At 46.7% G+C, this 18,421-nt stretch overlaps 1 protein-coding gene and 1 pseudogene across 1 annotated transcript; one reads left to right on the forward strand and one right to left on the reverse strand.

The window, feature by feature from the left end:
* The window catches only part of LOC119914855, a 92,624-nt pseudogene extending 84,099 nt beyond the window's left edge, over nucleotides 1–8,525 (reverse strand).
* A 3,124-nt stretch (nucleotides 8,526–11,649) lies between these two features.
* hsdl2 (hydroxysteroid dehydrogenase like 2) lies at nucleotides 11,650–17,944 on the forward strand. The gene is made up of 11 exons (XM_038734401.1): nucleotides 11,650–11,807; nucleotides 13,434–13,597; nucleotides 15,919–16,017; nucleotides 16,199–16,313; nucleotides 16,410–16,513; nucleotides 16,591–16,689; nucleotides 16,791–16,985; nucleotides 17,077–17,148; nucleotides 17,274–17,417; nucleotides 17,494–17,622; nucleotides 17,712–17,944. The coding sequence occupies exons 1-11, from the start codon at nucleotides 11,791–11,793 to the stop codon at nucleotides 17,825–17,827; spliced, it is 1,254 nt and encodes a 417-aa protein (XP_038590329.1). The 5' UTR covers nucleotides 11,650–11,790; the 3' UTR covers nucleotides 17,828–17,944.
* The last annotated feature ends 477 nt before the right edge of the window (nucleotides 17,945–18,421 follow it).

Raw genomic sequence — 18,421 nt, forward strand, 5'->3', positions numbered from 1 at the left:
AGTACGTGTGGTAGTACTACTGCAGTACGTGTGGTAGTATTCCTACTGCAGTACGTGTGGAGTATTCCTACTTTAGCAGTACGTGTGGTAGTATTCTACTGTAGTACTTGTGGTAGTATTCCTACTTTAGCAGTACGTGTGGTAGTATTCCTACTGCAGTACGTGTGGTAGTATCCTACGTGTGGTAGTATCCCTACTGCAGTACATGTGGTAGTATTCCTACTGCAGTACTTGTGGTAGTATTCCTACTTTAGCAGTACGTGTGTCGTATTCCTACTGCAATACGTGTGGTAGTATTCCTACGTGTGGTAGTATTCCTACGCAGTACGTGTGGTAGTATTCCTACGTGTGGTAGTATCCCTACTGCAGTAATGTGGTAGTATTCCTACTGTAGTACTTGTGGTAGTATTCCTACTTTAGCAGTACGTGTGGTAGTATTCCTACTGCAGTATGTGTGGTAGTATTCCTACTGCAGTGTGTGGTAGTTCCTATGCAGTACTGTGGTAGTATTCTACTGCAGTACGTGTGGTAGTATTCTACTGCAGTAGTGTGGTAGTATTCCTACTGCAGTACGTGGAGTATTCCTACTGCAGTACGTGTGGTAGTATTCCTACTGAGTACGTGTGGTAGTATTCCTAGTGTGGTAGTATTCCCGTGTGGTAGTATTCCTACTGCAGTACGTGTGGTAGTATTCCTACGTGTGGTAGTATTCCTACGTGTGGTAGTATTCCTACTGCAGTACGTGTGGTAGTATTCCTACGTGTGGTAGTATTCCTACGTGTGGTAGTATTCCTACTGCAGTACTTGTGGTAGTATTCCTACTGCAGTACTTGTGGTAGTATTCCTACTTTAGCAGTACGTGTGGTAGTATTCCTACTGTAGTACTTGTGGTAGTATTCCTACTTTAGCATTACGTGTGGTAGTATTCCTACTGCAGTACGTGTGGTAGTATTCCTACTTTAGCAGTACGTGTGGTAGTATTCCTACTGCAGTACGTGTGGTAGTATTCCTACTTTAGCAGTACGTGTGGTAGTATTCCTACTGCAGTACGTGTGGTAGTATTCCTACTGTAGTACTTGTGGTAGTATTCCTACTTTAGCAGTACGTGTGGTAGTATCGCTACTGCAGTACTTGTGGTAGTATTCCTACTTAGCAGTACGTGTGGTAGTTCCTACTTTAGCAGTACGTGTGGTAGTATTCCTACTGCAGTAACGTGTGGTAGTATTCCTACTTAGAAGTACGTGTGGTAGTATTCCTACTGCAGTACGTGTGATAGTATTCCTACTTTAGAAGTACGTGTGGTAGTATTCCTACTGCAGTACGTGTGGTAGTATTCCTACTGCAGTACGTGTGGTAGTATTCCTACTTTAGCAGTATGTGTGGTAGTATTCTACTGCAGTAGTGTGGTAGTATTCTACTGCAGTACGTGTGGTAGTATTCCTACTTTGCAGTACGTTGTGGTAGTATTCCTACTGCAGTACGGTGGTAGTATTCTACTGTAGTACTTGTGTAGTATTCCTACTTTAGCAGTACGTGTGGTAGTATTTACTGTAGTACTGTGGTAGTATTCCTACTTTAGCAGTACGTGTGGTAGTATTCCTACTGCAGTACGTGTGGTAGTATCCTACGTGTGGTAGTATTCCTACTGCAGTACGTGTGGTAGTATTCCTACGTGTGGTAGTATTCCTACTGCGTAGGTGGTAGTATTCCTACGTGTGGTGTATCCCTACTGCAGTACATGTGGTAGTATCCTACTGTAGTACTTGTGGTAGTATTCCTACTTTAGCAGTACGTGTGGTAGTATTCTACTGCAGTATGTGTGGTAGTATTCCTACTGCAGTACGTGTGGTAGTATTCCTACTGCAGTACGTGTGGTAGTATTCCTACTGCAGTACGTGTGGTAGTATTCCTACGTGTGGTAGTATTCCTACTGCAGTAGTATTACTGCAGTACGTGTGGTAGTATTCCTACGTGTGGTAGTATTCCTACGTGTGGTAGTATTCCTACTGCAGTACGTGTGGTAGTATTCCTACTGCAGTACGTGTGGTAGTATTCCTACGTGTGGTAGTATTCCTACTGCAGTACGTGTGGTAGTATTCCTACTGCAGTACGTGTGGTAGTATTCCTACTGCAGTACGTGTGGTAGTATTCCTACGTGTGGTAGTATTCCTACTGCAGTACGTGTGGTAGTATTCCTACGTGTGGTAGTATTCCTACTGCAGTACGTGTGGTAGTATTCCTACGTGTGGTAGTATTCCTACTGCAGTACGTGTGGTAGTATTCCTACTGCAGTACGTGTGGTAGTATTCCTACTTTAGCAGTACGTGTGGTAGTATTCCTACTTTAGCAGTACGTGTGGTAGTATTCCTACTGCAGTATGTGTGGTAGTATTCCTACTGCAGTACGTGTGGTAGTATTCCTACTGCAGTACGTGTGGTAGTATTCCTACTGCAGTACGTGTGGTAGTATTCCTACGTGTGGTAGTATTCCTACGTGTGGTAGTATTCCTACTGCAGTACGTGTGGTAGTATTCCTACGTGTGGTAGTATTCCTACGTGTGGTAGTATTCCTACTGCAGTACGTGTGGTAGTATTCCTACGTGTGGTAGTATTCCTACTACTGCAGTACGTGTGGTAGTATTCCTACGTGTGGTAGTATTCCTACTGCAGTACGTGTGGTAGTATTCCTACGTGTGGTAGTATTCCTACTGCAGTACGTGTGGTAGTATTCCTACGTGTGGTAGTATTCCTACTGCAGTACATGTGGTAGTATTCCTACGTGTGGTAGTATTCCTACTGCAGTACATGTGGTAGTATTCCTACGTGTGGTAGTATTCCTACGTGTGGTAGTATTCCTACTGCAGTACGTGTGGTAGTATTCCTACTGCAGTACATGTGGTAGTATTCCTACGTGTGGTAGTATTCCTACTGCAGTACATGTGGTAGTATTCCTACGTGTGGTAGTATTCCTACTGCAGTACATGTGGTAGTATTCCTACTGCAGTACGTGTGGTAGTATTCCTACTGCAGTACGTGTGGTAGTATTCCTACGTGTGGTAGTATTCCTACTACTGCAGTACGTGTGGTAGTATTCCTACGTGTGGTAGTATTCCTACTGCAGTACATGTGGTAGTATTCCTACGTGTGGTAGTATTCCTACTGCAGTACATGTGGTAGTATTCCTACGTGTGGTAGTATTCCTACTGCAGTACATGTGGTAGTATTCCTACTGCAGTACATGTGGTAGTATTCCTACGTGTGGTAGTATTCCTACTGCAGTACGTGTGGTAGTATTCCTACGTGTGGTAGTATTCCTACTGCAGTACGTGTGGTAGTATTCCTAGTGTGGTAGTATTCCTACTGCAGTACGTGTGTAGTATTCCTACTGCAGTACGTGTGGTAGATTCCTACGTGTGGTAGTATTCCTACTGCAGTACATGTGGTAGTATTGCTACGTGTGGTAGTATTCCTACGTGTGGTAGTATTCCTACTGCAGTACATGTGGTAGTATTCCTACGTGTGGTAGTATTCCTACGTGTGGTAGTATTCCTACTGCAGTACATGTGGTAGTATTCCTACATGTGGTAGTATTCCTACGTGTGGTAGTATTCCTACTGCAGTACATGTGGTAGTATTCCTACGTGTGGTAGTATTCCTACGTGTGGTAGTATTCCTACTGCAGTACGTGTGGTAGTATTCCTACGTGTGGTAGTATTCCTACTGCAGTACGTGTGGTAGTATTCCTACTGCAGTACGTGTGGTAGTATTCCTACGTGTGGTAGTATTCCTACTGCAGTACTGTAGTATTCCTACGTGTGGTAGTATTCCTACGTGTGGTAGTATTCCTACTGCAGTACATGTGGTAGTATTCCTACGTGTGGTAGTATTCCTACGTGTGGTAGTATTCCTACTGCAGTACGTGTGGTAGTATTCCTACGTGTGGTAGTATTCCTACTTGTGGCAGTACATGTGGTAGTATTCCTACGTGTGGTAGTACGTGTGGTAGTATTCCTACGTGTGGTAGTACGTGTGGTGCAGGTGCGGCGGCGGCGGCTCACCTGCGTGCTGGTGGAAGGTTGGCGGGAACGCTGCTGCGCCGTACGGAGGGAGAGCCACACCTGTAACACACACTCGCCCGTCAGTGTGAAGGCTGAAGCTGCAGTCGCGAGTAAATCTGCTGTCCAATCAGGCGCGACCGACAATGTAAACAGGAAGTCACCGCAGCTGTAAACAACTTTTTAACTGTCAGTGCTGCGTTCATGAGTGAGCGGGAAGTATCCCATAATGCTAAGCTAACCGCCTGACGCCGCAAGCGAGGAGCTCGCGAGAGTCGCTAGTTCCCGCCGGTCAGCGCTCAGCTTCATATTACAGCCTACTGATCTGAGGTCAGCAGCTGTCCTTAAACTAGACGGGATGAAACTTTTATCTCCTGACATACGTGCGGACGCTCCGATGCAGCTCAGGATCGACCCCGAACACTTTACTGTAACCTGGACCGGGCGCGAGACCTCGGAGCGATCCTTTAAATACGAAGTTACGCCGCTGAGCCTCGTGCGTAAACGCCTCTCTGTGCGAGAAAGTTAATGTGTGACAGCGTGTGAAAAAACGAGACAGCTTTTTTTACCTGGCGAGAAATATCGTCGCAGTTTAATCTCACACCCTTAGAAAATGGTATCGCCCAAAGCTCTCAGTAAGCGCGCCACAAAGTTCTGAGGTGCTTCCTGTGTGTTACCGAGCGTGGACACTGACCAGGAAACAGCTGTTCAACTGGAAGGGAGGGTTGCGGCGGTGTGATCAGCTGCGTCCGCATGGTCCTAAAGCCTTCATGAGCGCGATATCGACGGTTTCTATTTGAATCGATTTATAGCTAACAGACGGGCTAATTACGGAGGTCCGGACCTCGGTGACCTCACGGCTGGTTACGGCCATGGGTGTCAGACAAAACACCAGCGAAGAAGACGACGACATGTAGGGTCACAGATTGTGCTGCATCACTGATCACATTGCGTTAGCATGTTAGCTTAGCATGTTTCATAAGTGTTAAATCTGCCGGGAAACGTTCGTGTATTTCCGGTCTAACAACAACCACAACAATGTTTCTTAAATTACATCATCACCACTGCGAACTGTTTACGTGCTCTGAGAACTGCTTAGCATCAGTAACTTTGGGGGGCGGGGCATAGCGAACACTCATGTCCAACATCACGCTGCAGACACGGTGTTCAGTGTGTTTAGTTAGCGTAAGCTTTAGCGGGGCTCCTCCTACCGAAGGCGGCGGCGGGGTCCAGCTCTCCCGTGGGGAGGTCGGCTCTGGTGAAGTCTCGGCTCTTGTCGTTGTTGTACTTCACGTTGAGCGCGCTCAGTTTGGAGAAGTCGATCCTCAGCGTGCAGCAGCCGTTATAGATGTTCTGACCGTCCAGAGACTGAAAGACAGGAGGACACACAGCTGCCGTCTGATTGGGCCAGAGCTGGAATACTGAAGCACACACGTGTGTGAGCGTGCACGTGACTCACGGCCTTGGCGTGCTGAGCGTGCACGGTGTCGCAGAACTGCAGCAGAGCCTGGAACTGATTGTTTCTGGTGAACGTGATGATCTTCAACACCGAGCCGAACTTACTGAAGATCTGAACACACAGGAACACTGTTAAAATAACAACAACGACAACAACAACAACAACAACAACAACAACGACAGCAGCAGCAGCAGCAGCAGCAGCAGCAGCACTGTGAACCCCTTGTCACCGACCTGCTGCAGGACCTCCAGGGTCACGGGGTAAAATAAATTCTCGATGATGATTCTCAGGACGGGACTTTGACTGGGAGCTAAGCCCCGCCCCTCCCCTCCCGACGCCATGTTCCCAGAATGCACTGCTGCTGCACTGAAGGCCTGCAGCGCCGGATGAGCTCTCTGTCAACAAGCAAACAAATTAAGTGTTTATTATTATTAAGAACTATTTCATGTCAAATCTAATTTTAACAGATTAAAAATGCGGAAAACTCAAAAATTCTATAATTAAAGAAAAATGCAGGAAAATATGCAATTTTTTCTTATTATTACAAATAATATTTTAATTCAATATGAAATAACGTGCATGTTAAAGTGCTGAAGTGGGCGGGGCGACTGCTGCTCACCTGATTGGTCAGATTGTCGGTTTTGAGCTCGCGGTGGGTGGAGTACTGGATGAATACGGGCTGGTTCCTGATGGTGGGCGTGGCCGACGTGTAGTAGTTCACCATGGCAACAGCAGCTTCCTCTGATGCCATTTCTAAAAACGCCTGTTTTCATATGAAGATAAAGACTTAAATATAAAACAAAGCAAATAAAAACAGTAATAAATGACTTTGATGAGCTTCATTAATGTGCAAATTAATTTAAAGAAATTTAAAAATTATGCAGAATTTGGACTTTTAGAAAGAAGAACATCTTTAGAAGTTTAGTTTCAGGAAAAATACAATTATTTTGTTTCATGTAAACATTTTATTTGTCCTAAAGACGTTTGCTGTATGTTATTTATCCAAAGCGACTTCCAGCTGCTGTACACGTCAGAGGTCGCACGCCTCTGGAGCAACGAGGGGTTAAGAGTCTCAGGGACACAGTGGTGAACGTGTCACAGTGGGGGATTGAACCTGTGTCTCTCACACTGTAGCATCGCTCTGTTAACTAATACATAATATATAACAACAAATGCCTCCTTTCATTCACTGAGAAATATGTGCTTCATATAATAGTTTTAATATTCAAAATCTTTTTATATAAATGTACAAATTTTAAAATTTTTACTTTAGTTTTTGTTTTGTTATTAAACATTAATCTTTTTAATGAAAGATGAATGGACACGGCGTCAGGGAATGAGCTGAAGCAGGTCGTTATATTTCTTTGACCTCCGTCTCTGCTGGATTTACCTGCGTCAGCACTCACCTGGTTTTTGGGCTTCAGCGTTATCAGCTTACTGACTTGGCCGAAAGGAAGCGCCAGAGCGAACACTTCCTGTTCAGAGACGTCCGCAGGAAGCTGACGCAGGTGAAGGACCCGAGACGGGACGCACTGAGCACGCTCAGAAACACACAGCCTATCGGGGCCATCCACTGTGAACAGACACACAGGTGAGTGAGTAAGCGGTTCACACCTGGCCAGGTGACTCAGGTAGGGGGGGGGGGCTCACCTGTGGGCAGGTGGGAGGTGCTCATGTTCGCTGAGCAGCTGAGAGACGACCTGAACACTGATTCCTGAAGAGACATAATATCAGTTATTGATCTGCAAAAGAATCGGAGTCAGGCGTTAAAGACTAATGTGAACGCCACATTCAGTAAATACTTTAATATAAAGTATTGATTATCTGAACATATCCGGAGTAAACTGGTTCATAACGACTGATTCATTGATTAGTAGATGGATATTATGTGATTCCAGAGATATGAACCTGATTATTATTTTCATAATGAATTAATGTTAGAAATCTTTTTTATATATATATCAGAATATAGAACAAAATAAATATTAAATGAAAACAAAATCTAAAAAGCTGGAAAATAATGATTTACATTTTGTTTCATAAATAATTTAGATGTGTAATAGATTTGATTGATTTTATTCTTTATTATTATTATTATTACCTGATGTATTGATCGATAAGTCAGTTCTCTTTAGAAAGTAAATCTCTTTCAGGGTCACAACTAGCAATTGTTTCAACTTTCTTGATTCTGAAAGATTGAGTCTCAAACCCAAAGTGACGTCTTGTTTGACAGAAGGACGAACAATTAATCGATTACGGAAACAGCTGCTGACTTTCTTTCAATCCACTAATTAACAAATGTTTTCAGATGCGAGTTCAGAACAGCTGAAGAATCACTTTGTGTCTCTGGAAACTACAAAACAAATGGCCGTTTTGTAGATTTGCTGATTAATATAACGACAGAAGGGCTCGAGCATGTTCGGCTGAGTGACGCAGAATCACGAACACGTCACTGAGAAACACGTTTTTAACCGACTGAAACACGAACAGACCGGAAGATCAAAGTGATCAGTTTGTCTGCCGACGGTTCTGTACGTGGACACGCAGTTATCGCGGGATTTCAGCCGCTGAATCGTCACTCTTCGCTCGCGACACTTTCAACCAAAACAAAACCAGTAAAAAAAAAAAAAGCGATGCGCGAGCGACGAGCAGCGCGTGAGGAGCGGGAACGCGGCCCGCGGCGAAGATATGCAGCGGGTCCTGTGGCGGGAAAATGTTGCAGGTAAACAAGTAAACAACAACAAGCTGCGGCGACTGGTTGACGCCAGAGGCTCGCGCAGGTGCGGTTCGGTCACCAAGGAAACGCGAGGGAGGAAGGCAGGAAGGAAGGAAAAGCTGCGGCGGGAATGTGCGGGATGCGTTCCCGCGCTCACCCGTCCATGGTCCGCGAGGAGGAGGAAGAGGAGGAAGAGTTGTTTTGGTCCGCGAGCCTCCCGCACCGCACCGCAGCCAGGCAGCGACCACGGAGAACAACGAGCTCACTTCCCGTTTGATGACGTCACGGGAGAACATGGCGGCTCGCGCGGACACGCCTCAGATCAGAGGGATCGATAATGATCGATGAATCGAGACGGGGAGGAAATAAACATGGTGTTGTTTACTGACCCGTGATCAGTACTTCCGCTGCTCTCCAGGGTTTCTGAAGATGAAGCTTTAGGGAGGGAAACACGTGACGAAGACGGTCAGTCATAATCAATAATGTGATCAGAGCCTGCAGGAGGTCACAAAGTCTTAAAAGGGCCGTAAACTTCCAGCTGAATCACACACACATTCAACTATTTTAGATATTCAATGGCAAACTCAGTCAAACTAGTTTTTTTTTCTCAGTGCTGTTACCAAAACTTTTCTTTTTAAAAGCGGGTCAAATAATTCCTTTGTTTTCTCCTGAAGAAAGTGTTTATTTTATATAAACAAACCTTCCACTCCCTGTTTGTGTTTTAAAGGAGTTCATCAATGTTTTTATCAGGTCATTTATTAAACAATTGCATAAATTTTTTATTGAACAACAACAATGTAGTAACAGGAATGAGAGCCAGTGAAGTCCTGAAGGTCCCCTCTGGACTGAGAACAGAGCCGGCGAAGTCCTGAAGTCCTGAAGGTCCCCTCTGGACTGAGAACAGAGCCGGCGAAGTCCTGAAGGTCCCCTCTGGACTGAGAACAGAGCCGGCGAAGTCCTGAAGGTCCCCTCTGGACTGAGAACAGAGCCGGCGAAGTCCTGAAGTCCTGAAGGTCCCCTCTGGACTGAGAACAGAGCCGGCGAAGTCCTGAAGGTCCCCTCTGGACTGAGAACAGAGCCGGCGAAGTCCTGAAGTCCTGAAGGTCCCCTCTGGACTGAGGAGAGAGCCGGCGAAGTCCTGAAGGTCCCCTCTGGACTGAGGAGAGAGCCGGTGAAGTCCTGAAGGTCCCCTCTGGACTGAGAACAGAGCCGGCGAAGTCCTGAAGTCCTGAAGGTCCCCTCTGGACTGAGGAGAGAGCCGGCGAAGTCCTGAAGGTCCCCTCTGGACTGAGGAGAGAGCCGGCGAAGTCCTGAAGGTCCCCTCTGGACTGAGGAGAGAGCCGGTGAAGTCCTGAAGGTCCCCTCTGGACTGAGAACAGAGCCGGCGAAGTCCTGAAGGTCCCCTCTGGACTGAGAACAGAGCCGGCGAAGTCCTGAAGGTCCCCTCTGGACTGAGAACAGAGCCGGCGAAGTCCTGAAGTCCTGAAGGTCCCCTCTGGACTGAGAACAGAGCCGGCGAAGTCCTGAAGGTCCCCTCTGGACTGAGAACAGAGCCGGCGAAGTCCTGAAGTCCTGAAGTCCTGAAGGTCCCCTCTGGACTGAGGAGAGAGCCGGCGAAGTCCTGAAGGTCCCCTCTGGACTGAGGAGAGAGCCGGTGAAGTCCTGAAGGTCCCCTCTGGACTGAGAACAGAGCCGGCGAAGTCCTGAAGGTCCCCTCTGGACTGAGAACAGAGCCGGCGAAGTCCTGAAGGTCCCCTCTGGACTGAGAACAGAGCCGGCGAAGTCCTGAAGGTCCCCTCTGGACTGAGAACAGAGCCGGCGAAGTCCTGAAGGTCCCCTCTGGACTGAGAACAGAGCCGGCGAAGTCCTGAAGGTCCCCTCTGGACTGAGAACAGAGCCGGCGAAGTCCTGAAGTCCTGAAGTCCTGAAGGTCCCCTCTGGACTGAGGAGAGAGCCGGCGAAGTCCTGAAGGTCCCCTCTGGACTGAGGAGAGAGCCGGTGAAGTCCTGAAGGTCCCCTCTGGACTGAGAACAGAGCCGGCGAAGTCCTGAAGGTCCCCTCTGGACTGAGAACAGAGCCGGCGAAGTCCTGAAGGTCCCCTCTGGACTGAGAACAGAGCCGGTGAAGTCCTGAAGGTCCCCTCTGGACTGAGAACAGAGCCGGCGAAGTCCTGAAGGTCCCCTCTGGACTGAGAACAGAGCCGGCGAAGTCCTGAAGGTCCCCTCTGGACTGAGAACAGAGCCGGCGAAGTCCTGAAGGTCCCCTCTGGACTCTGGAGGTGACGAGAGTGTGTTTGAGTTTTTAGCATAAAATTAGCAAATGCATGAAATCTAGTGACATGTTGTCCACGTGAACACTTTCTAGTGATTCACCACAAATTTGGATTTTTAAAATAAACAATTTAGTCTAATATTGGAATGAATATTGTAACTGTGACCTGCTCAGTCACAGTTACAATATCATTAAATATAAGGAAAAGAAAATTAGAGAACTTACTTTTGGTCATGACGGTCAGAAGATGCAACTTTCTCTGGGATTTATAGAGATATGGTGCAAAAAAAAGAGATTTCTCAAGTGGAGTTTTGGTGAGTGGGGACAGGCAACAATGCTGTTCTTCAGTGTTCTAGATTATTTTTGATTCATGTTTAAATGTGTTTATCTTGCATTTGCAATTAGATTAATGTGCAGGGAACTTGCTTAATAAGACAAAGTATTTTAAAGTAAATCTTTATGCATATTTGTACATTTAAATGGCCCTTATAATTAGAGATATTAAATAAGAGTGAAAGTCACTGTTATATTATTATAAACTGGTGTTAAATGTGCAGACAGCAACTTATACAGCTATAATAATAACTGGTTATTTCATGAACTGCTGACATGTTTTGTTTGTAAATGGTTCACAGGTGCTTTCACACGACATGTCCCGACAAATAAACTGTTCTGAAAAAGAGCAACAAGAAATGTTAAACATCACATGAAAATGTTTTAAGAAAACATTAAGTGTAAATAAAGAAGAAATGAATTTCCAAAAAATGTAACTTAAACTGAAACATAAGAGGCTGATTATATTATATTATATATTTTAAATTATGTCATATTATAATATCATATATTATATTTTTATAGTTTGAATTGCCACCTGGCAGCTGAATGTTTTCCTTATAAATAAATTTATTTTGTGGCAGAGTTAGTTTTGCAGCAGTCACAATAAAATAAGCATGTTTGCTGGACAAGCTGTCAGATTTAAATTAAAGGAATTAGATTCTCAAAGTTCCGATTTAAGGAGACCTCAGACAGGAAGCGGGCTGGTCCAGATCCAAGGACCACATCAGACACGCAGGCTGTAATAGTAAAGTGAGATAAATAAGAGTCTGGTGCACTTCAGCCATCAAACACGCAACAGCTTTGCATGCAGACCGGAAGTGGAGCGGAGCAGCTGATCAGTAACTTCCGGCTGAGTTCCTCTCAGTAAGTGGGTGAAAGGTGGGAGCAGACGGCAGGTTGTGACTCTTCAGCTGAAACTTGTGAGCGGCTCAGAAGCAGAACAGAAACCCAGCGATGCTGCAGAACACGGGGTGAGTGCGCGCTGACATCTGATCTCCACTTACAGAACTCGCCTCAGAAAGACCGCGGAACAACGTCTGGCTTCAGCCCAAGCGGCCATCGCACAGCCTGCAGGCAACTCGACAGTTAGTCCAGATTTGAGTGATTAGCGCCTTTAGTTTGGGGTTTCACTGAAGCCGAATCGAGTAGTGAAGAGTTCTGCCTCAGAAACTGTAGTTTAGTTCTGGTCCTTCTGGCTTCTGATATTTGAGCAAGAAAGTTTGAAAGTTGAAGATTTCTTAAACGGAGTTTGGTCCCAGTTGAGCGTCTGAACGTTGTTGTTGAGTTTGACCTCCGCAGTAAAAACTTCTCTTCAAACTTCTTTACGTCAGGGCCGTACAGGAGCGGGGCGGGCAGTGAACCCGTGTGCTGGACTCGGTTCGGTTCTGGTCTTGGATCATTTAGACGGTAATCTTTCCTACAGACTAGGGGGACCTCGTGAAACCTGATCAGTTCTCTGCTCCTACACACAGAATCCCGTTCAAAAAACGTTTGAATCATAAGAAACTTTATTCAGCTCAGAACCGACTCCAGAACAGATCGAGGTTTTACATTTGGATCATGTCTGAGCCGAATCAGTACGGCAGCTGTGTCTCTGGGACTGAAGGTGGTTCAGGTCTGGTCTCTCTGTCCTGAGGCCTTAAAGGGGGGCAGTTTTAGAGTATGTGATGTTGACATGAGAGTTTGGTGGAAGCCAGATGACCTTGATGCTCGTCAGTGTGACAGCAGCTCTGTGTTTAAGCCACCTGGCTGAAATGCTCTTAGTGTCACTCTGGAGGCGTCGAAAATTAAAAGTTTCACAGAGTAACGAGAAGCCGACCTCACAGTAAAGACGGCGGTTTGATAAATCTGTCTTTCACAAATGAAACGGTATGAGACATTAGATTCTGACAGAATAAAGGTGCAGTCTGAACTAATATTATCTCACTTTGCTCGAGCCGAAGCGGCAGGGACACTAAATCAATCAGTCCTCCCTCAGAGTCCAGGTCTTTATTTCTCAAACGGACTGTGAAGCAGCTGTTCAAATCCAGGGTCCAGTAATCCGGTTCACTTTTGTGCCATCAGAGTAGACCACCCTGATCCAGGTACAGACACTAAACCCAGACTCCCACAGATCCCAGCGAGAAAGACCAACAGGTAGAGCAGCTCCTCCTCTGACCACAACAAATAACAACAAACTAATGTACATTCTTCACAAACACACCGTGGATAACGGGGACGCTCCCAGAGGGAAACTCTTGGCTGAAACCAAATATAATGAAAAACTTTCCTGAACACCCGAAGTGTCACATATTTTCCATTTATTTTTACTTTTTACATGCATACTAAAGAGACAGACCGAGTCTCTGACCTGCCGCTTCACTTACCGTAAAGGCTGGAATACTCGTGCACAGACTGAACTGTTGTTCTTTTCTGGATCAGATGACTTGTGAATAACCGGGGTCAGGACCCAGACAGGAAGTCACCACGACTATCGGTCAGACAGAGTTAGCCTAGCTTAGCACAAAGACTGGGAGCAGGGGGAAACTACTAGCACGGGAGTTTCCTCTGGTCTGTTAGCATGTGAGCTAACTCTTCTCGTCTTCTCTGTGTTTCAGGAAGTTAGCGGGCTGCACGCTCTTCATCACCGGCGCGAGCCGAGGGATCGGGAAAGCCATCGCCCTGAAAGCCGCCAGAGACGGCGCCAACATCGTCATCGCCGCCAAGACTGCCGAGCCCCATCCCAAACTACCGGGAACCATCTACACCGCCGCTCAGGAGGGTGAGGCGCTAACAGGCTAACTGCTAACACACACACACACACACAACCGTGGATCTGTCCGCCGCTGAAAGTAGTCCCAGGAAAACATTTTGAAGTCTGTACCGAGGCGCACGTCTGCAGGAGGAAGCAGCGGGCTCGTTAGATTTAACGGCAGACGTTACAGTTTTGTGTTTCAGCTTTTCAGACTTCGTCCTGCTGCTCGTGAACTGAACCTCAGTGAAATGAAATCACAGTGAGAGTCTGTCCTTTGTATTTATGCTCTGGCTGCTTTGGGCTGGGAAACGCAACAATATCGTTTTGTTTGAACAAATGTTCAATAAATGTTTGATTTCATTCATTTGAATCAGGACTTATTTTATACACCCACAACAACAGGTGGCGCCAAATATGTAGTGATGGCGAGACGAAGCTCGGTGAAGCAGTGAAGCTTTCCATCCGATCGGTTGACTTCACGGTGCTTCGTTTGCTCCATCAAGTGAATCTAACGGCGCCACTTTGAGCTCTTACCCCATTTCATAAAGACAGACGCCATAAATTTACTCAGCTCGGAGCTTCACACACCAAAGTTTAATTCTTACAGTCTAACACAAAATGTTAATAAAATAAAATCCTCCACACTTTCAGCCAAAAGTTCCTGTTTGATCAGAGTTTTTGATCGGAGCAGTTCTGACAGAAGTTGATCAAATGATTTAGCCATTTAAAATGAGCTGTAGATTCAATCTGGGTTCAATTAAAATTTGCTGCTCCTTTCGGATCGCACGCCAAACCCACCAACCACAGATATTTGCAAAGCGCACGCCGCCCTCCTGACTGACGGCGCCGTGATGTCACGCTGGTGGTGGTTGTTTTTAACATCTTTGTAAATGAAATGGTCACATTTTAATACGTCTTATTCAGCGGACAGCCGACCTTGTTTATTATTTTATTTTCTAATAGAACAAAATTTTACTCGTGTATGTCGGTTTTTTAATCGTTCTTGTTGTGGATGTTCTTCCTCGGGTTGTGAAGCGTCACAGACCGAGTCGGCTCTATAATCGGCCCCTGCAGCCGGCTCACCCGCAGGAAGCTGGCTTAATTAAAACGTTCAGCCCTGTCGGAGCGTTTAAATAGTTTGTGATTCAGCGTCTTGTTAAAATCTGTGTTCACTGCAGCTCTGAACAACAGAAGCGCCTCAAACTTGTTGTTTTACATCACTGATCATCACTTCAGTTTCCCTGCAACATTTAGCCCGACAGTCGCCAAGATCAGGGTCGAGACTAAGATGTGAAGAAGGACGAGCGAGGACGCCAGGACGAGCGAGGACGCCAGGTGCAGCGTCGGCTCTGGGGGAAATGAAGTGTTTAAGCAGCAGCTGTGAGGAGAGCTGGTTGGTTTCTCTACAAGCTGTGATGCTTCCTTTCTGGGGCGAGTTCAGCGGAGGGTTCACCGTCTTTACCAAAGGAAACGAGCCGTCCCACAATTCCTAGCGCCGCAGCGCTGGAGTTTCGCCACAGCAGACCCACGTAAATGTAGAAACAACCGAGGGCTGTTTTACTCTCGTGTGACGAGCTGTGAATTCAGATTTCTGCTCGGTCAGATCATCCAGTCAGGAGGAGTCTTTAAAAACAAGCGTATTGATTATCCAGCTAACGATGACGTCGTCATCTTCTTTACACAGAAATGAACAAATGGAGAAAAAAGGTAAATTCTAGGCTGGACAATAAAACAATAATTATCACCATATAATTTTTTTCAATAACAATGTAACAAATGTTCAATAAATATTCATGATAATATTCATTCATTCATTCATTCATTCATTCATTCATTCATTCGTATTCAACATGTTAAGATGTTTAAGATTTTGTTGAGGAAAAAGAACTGAAAAAAGCTTTTCCTTCCTTTTACTTCAGGATATTTGTTGATCATGATTATTTTGAACGTTCTGCCTCAGATTTGTGAAGTGATCGACTGTTTGGCCTCAAGTGTTGAACATAAAAGTTTAAACCTCAGGTCACATCAGGTTTCTTCAACTTTTCACTCAGAAATCAGCCTTTAAACTCAAAAGAAAAAATACTTCCTTATTTAACTTTCTCTACTTGCGTATTAATTAGATTTTAGTTATTAGTTTCAGTTTTTATTTTAAATGCACCGGACGTGTTCACTGGAAACATCCTGGGGTTCTGTGTTGGACAGGAAACGTGTTTGTCTCTGTCCACGTGTTTATAGATAAAGTTGGTTTTGAAAATGAAGGCCAGCGGTCGCTCCTTTGAGCACCGAGGTCGTCTTTTCCTCACGAGGTCACGTCTGTTTGACGGACATGTTGTCTCTCTGTGTGTCAGTGGAGGCGGCGGGAGGGAAGGCGTTGGCCTGCGTGGTGGACATCCGTGACGAGCAGCAGATCGGAGACGCTGTTCAGAAAGCTGTCGACAAGTTTGGAGGTAACGCCATTTTTTTACAGCGTGGAGTTAAAACCCCCCAGGTGACCTGCTCAGGTAGGAACACATTCAAGGTCCGCCTCCTGTCTCCGGTCCGGGTGTGTCGGAGGGAGCAGGTATCAGGTCAGCTGATGGAGCCTTAACTCCGGCAGTGACATCATCACTGTGCTTGTCTGATTGGCAGGAATCGACATCCTGGTGAACAACGCCAGCGCCATCAGTCTGACGGGAACTCTGGAGACGCCCATGAAGAAGGTGGATCTGATGCTGGGAATCAACCTGAGAGGGACTTACCTGACGTACGAGCTGACTCACCTGTTACTGAACGCACGCTCATCGCGCGCTCGCCAGTTACTGAACACGCCCACCTGTTAACCGGCGCCTCTGTGTTTCAGGTCTAAGCTGGTCATCCCTCACCTGCTGAAGAGTCGCAGTCCTCACATCCTGAACCTGGCGCCTCCGCTCAATCTCAACCCCGTCTGGTTCAAGAACCACACAGGTAACCATAGCAACTGACCAGCCAGCATCCCATCATGCACCTGACAGTAATGACACGTCTGTTTTTTTTTCCCTCAGCGTACACGATGGCGAAGTACGGCATGTCCATGTGCGTCCTGGGAATGGCCGAAGAGTTCAGGGGTCAAATCGCTGTCAACGCCCTCTGGCCTCGAACCGGTCAGTGGCTACATGTTAGCATGCTAACGGACTCCTCATAGACTCGCAGTAAACTAGCTAATCGTGCTAACCCCGGTCTGAACTGTGTGTTGTTGCCATAGCGATCCAGACAGCAGCCATGGAGATGTTGGGCGGCGACGGTGTCAGTAAACAGTGTCGTACAGCTGACATCATGGCAGACGCCGCCTACGCCATCCTGTCCCGGCCGAAGGACTACACGGGTCACTTCCTGGTGGACGAGGACGTCCTGAAGGAGCAAGGAGTCAAAGACTTTGACCATTACGCCGTCCAGCCAGGTGACCGCACGCTAACTCAGCTAACACTGACTTATCACGGCGTTCCCGACACTGTCATGTGGTCTCACGGTGGTCTCTGATTGGTCAACAGGTCACCCCCTGCTACCGGACTTCTTCCTCGACGACGCACCTGAGGCGCTGGCCGAACAGATGGAGCAACACGGTGAGTACTGCGAGTTCTACTGCCAGTACTAGTACAGATTCAGACAGGAAGTCTTGACTTCTCCAGGCGTTGCTCCGGCGCCCCCTTATGTCTGAAATCAGCTTTTTCTTTCTCCTCGTTGCCAGGGGCGACCCCAGCCTTCAAGCCGCCATCTTCGGCCACGCCTCCCTCCAGTGGACAAATAGAAAAGACGTTTGATGTCATCAGAGCGGTCATTAACGAAGACGTCGTCAAGTCGACGCAGGGCATCTACCAGTTTGACCTATCAGGTACCAGCGGGGGCGCTCGGGGGGGGGCAGGCAAGTGGGCGTGTCTCTGATGTCACTGTGTTTGTGTCCATATAAGGAGAACACGGCGGCGTTTGGTTTCTGGACCTGAAGAGCGGCTCTGGCAGCGCCGGGCAGGGCCAGCCGCCCGTCAAGGCCGACGTCGTCATGACGATGGACTCCAGCGACTTCAGCAAGATGTTCGCAGGTGAGCCGTCGCCACGGTGACGCTGAGAATGACGTTAGACGTGAGAGGCGAGGGGTAACGGCGGCGTTTCTCTCTGCGTGCTGTTTCAGGGAAGCTGAAGCCCACGATGGCCTTCATGTCGGGGAAGCTGCGGATCAAAGGCGACATGACGCTCGCCATCAAGCTGGAGAAACTGATGGGCCGCATGAGCAAGGCCAAGCTGTGAAACCGCCGCCACGCTGCGATGCCGCCATGATGGACTGTAGCTGTACATGATGCCTTAACATAATAATTATGAGACGTCCCGACACTAATAAAATCTGCCTTGATAATAAACTGAAAACTGTTTTCTCTCTGCAACAAACCAGAAACACAAACTCGCCATCAAGTTCTCAGCGTTCGGCCTCTCAAGCCGTTTAACAGGAAGACAGAATGAAAACACGCCGCAGCCGCTGAACAACAAGTCACAGAGGAAAGTTTGAAAAAAGAGACTGTCTGCAGTGAAACCTCACTGAGGCCTCATTTCCTTTATTACACGTGTAAAAACTTCTTAAAATAAAATGAAAAATGTGGATAAGTATCTCTGAGGCTCCGCCCACACTCCTACATTTCTCATTTTAAACTCTGACCTTCTGCTACGCTTCCTCCCGTCCAGATTTAAACAGCGAATGCCAAAACCTAAAACGTTGATGTCGGAAAACACAAAGCTGCTGACAGAGCTTTAGTTTTGGTGTTTTTATTAAAGAGGTGGTTTTCTGCTCATCAGGTTCCTCATCTTATTTAGAGTTTGTACCAGAGCAGGTTTACATGGTTATATTTT

This window comes from Micropterus salmoides, unplaced genomic scaffold (assembly GCF_014851395.1).
Source record: "Micropterus salmoides isolate LMB-PRFRI ecotype aquatic unplaced genomic scaffold, ASM1485139v1 Ms_hic_scaffold_20, whole genome shotgun sequence".
In the NCBI taxonomy this organism is placed as follows: domain Eukaryota; kingdom Metazoa; phylum Chordata; class Actinopteri; order Centrarchiformes; family Centrarchidae; genus Micropterus; species Micropterus salmoides.

Coding starts and splice junctions, on each gene's coding strand:
- hsdl2 (XM_038734401.1), top strand. Junction 16,314..16,409: donor CTGAGAGGGACTTACCTGAC/GTACGAGCTGAC, acceptor TCTGTGTTTCAG/GTCTAAGCTGGTCATCCCTC. Junction 17,623..17,711: donor CTTCAGCAAGATGTTCGCAG/GTGAGCCGTCGC, acceptor GTGCTGTTTCAG/GGAAGCTGAAGCCCACGATG.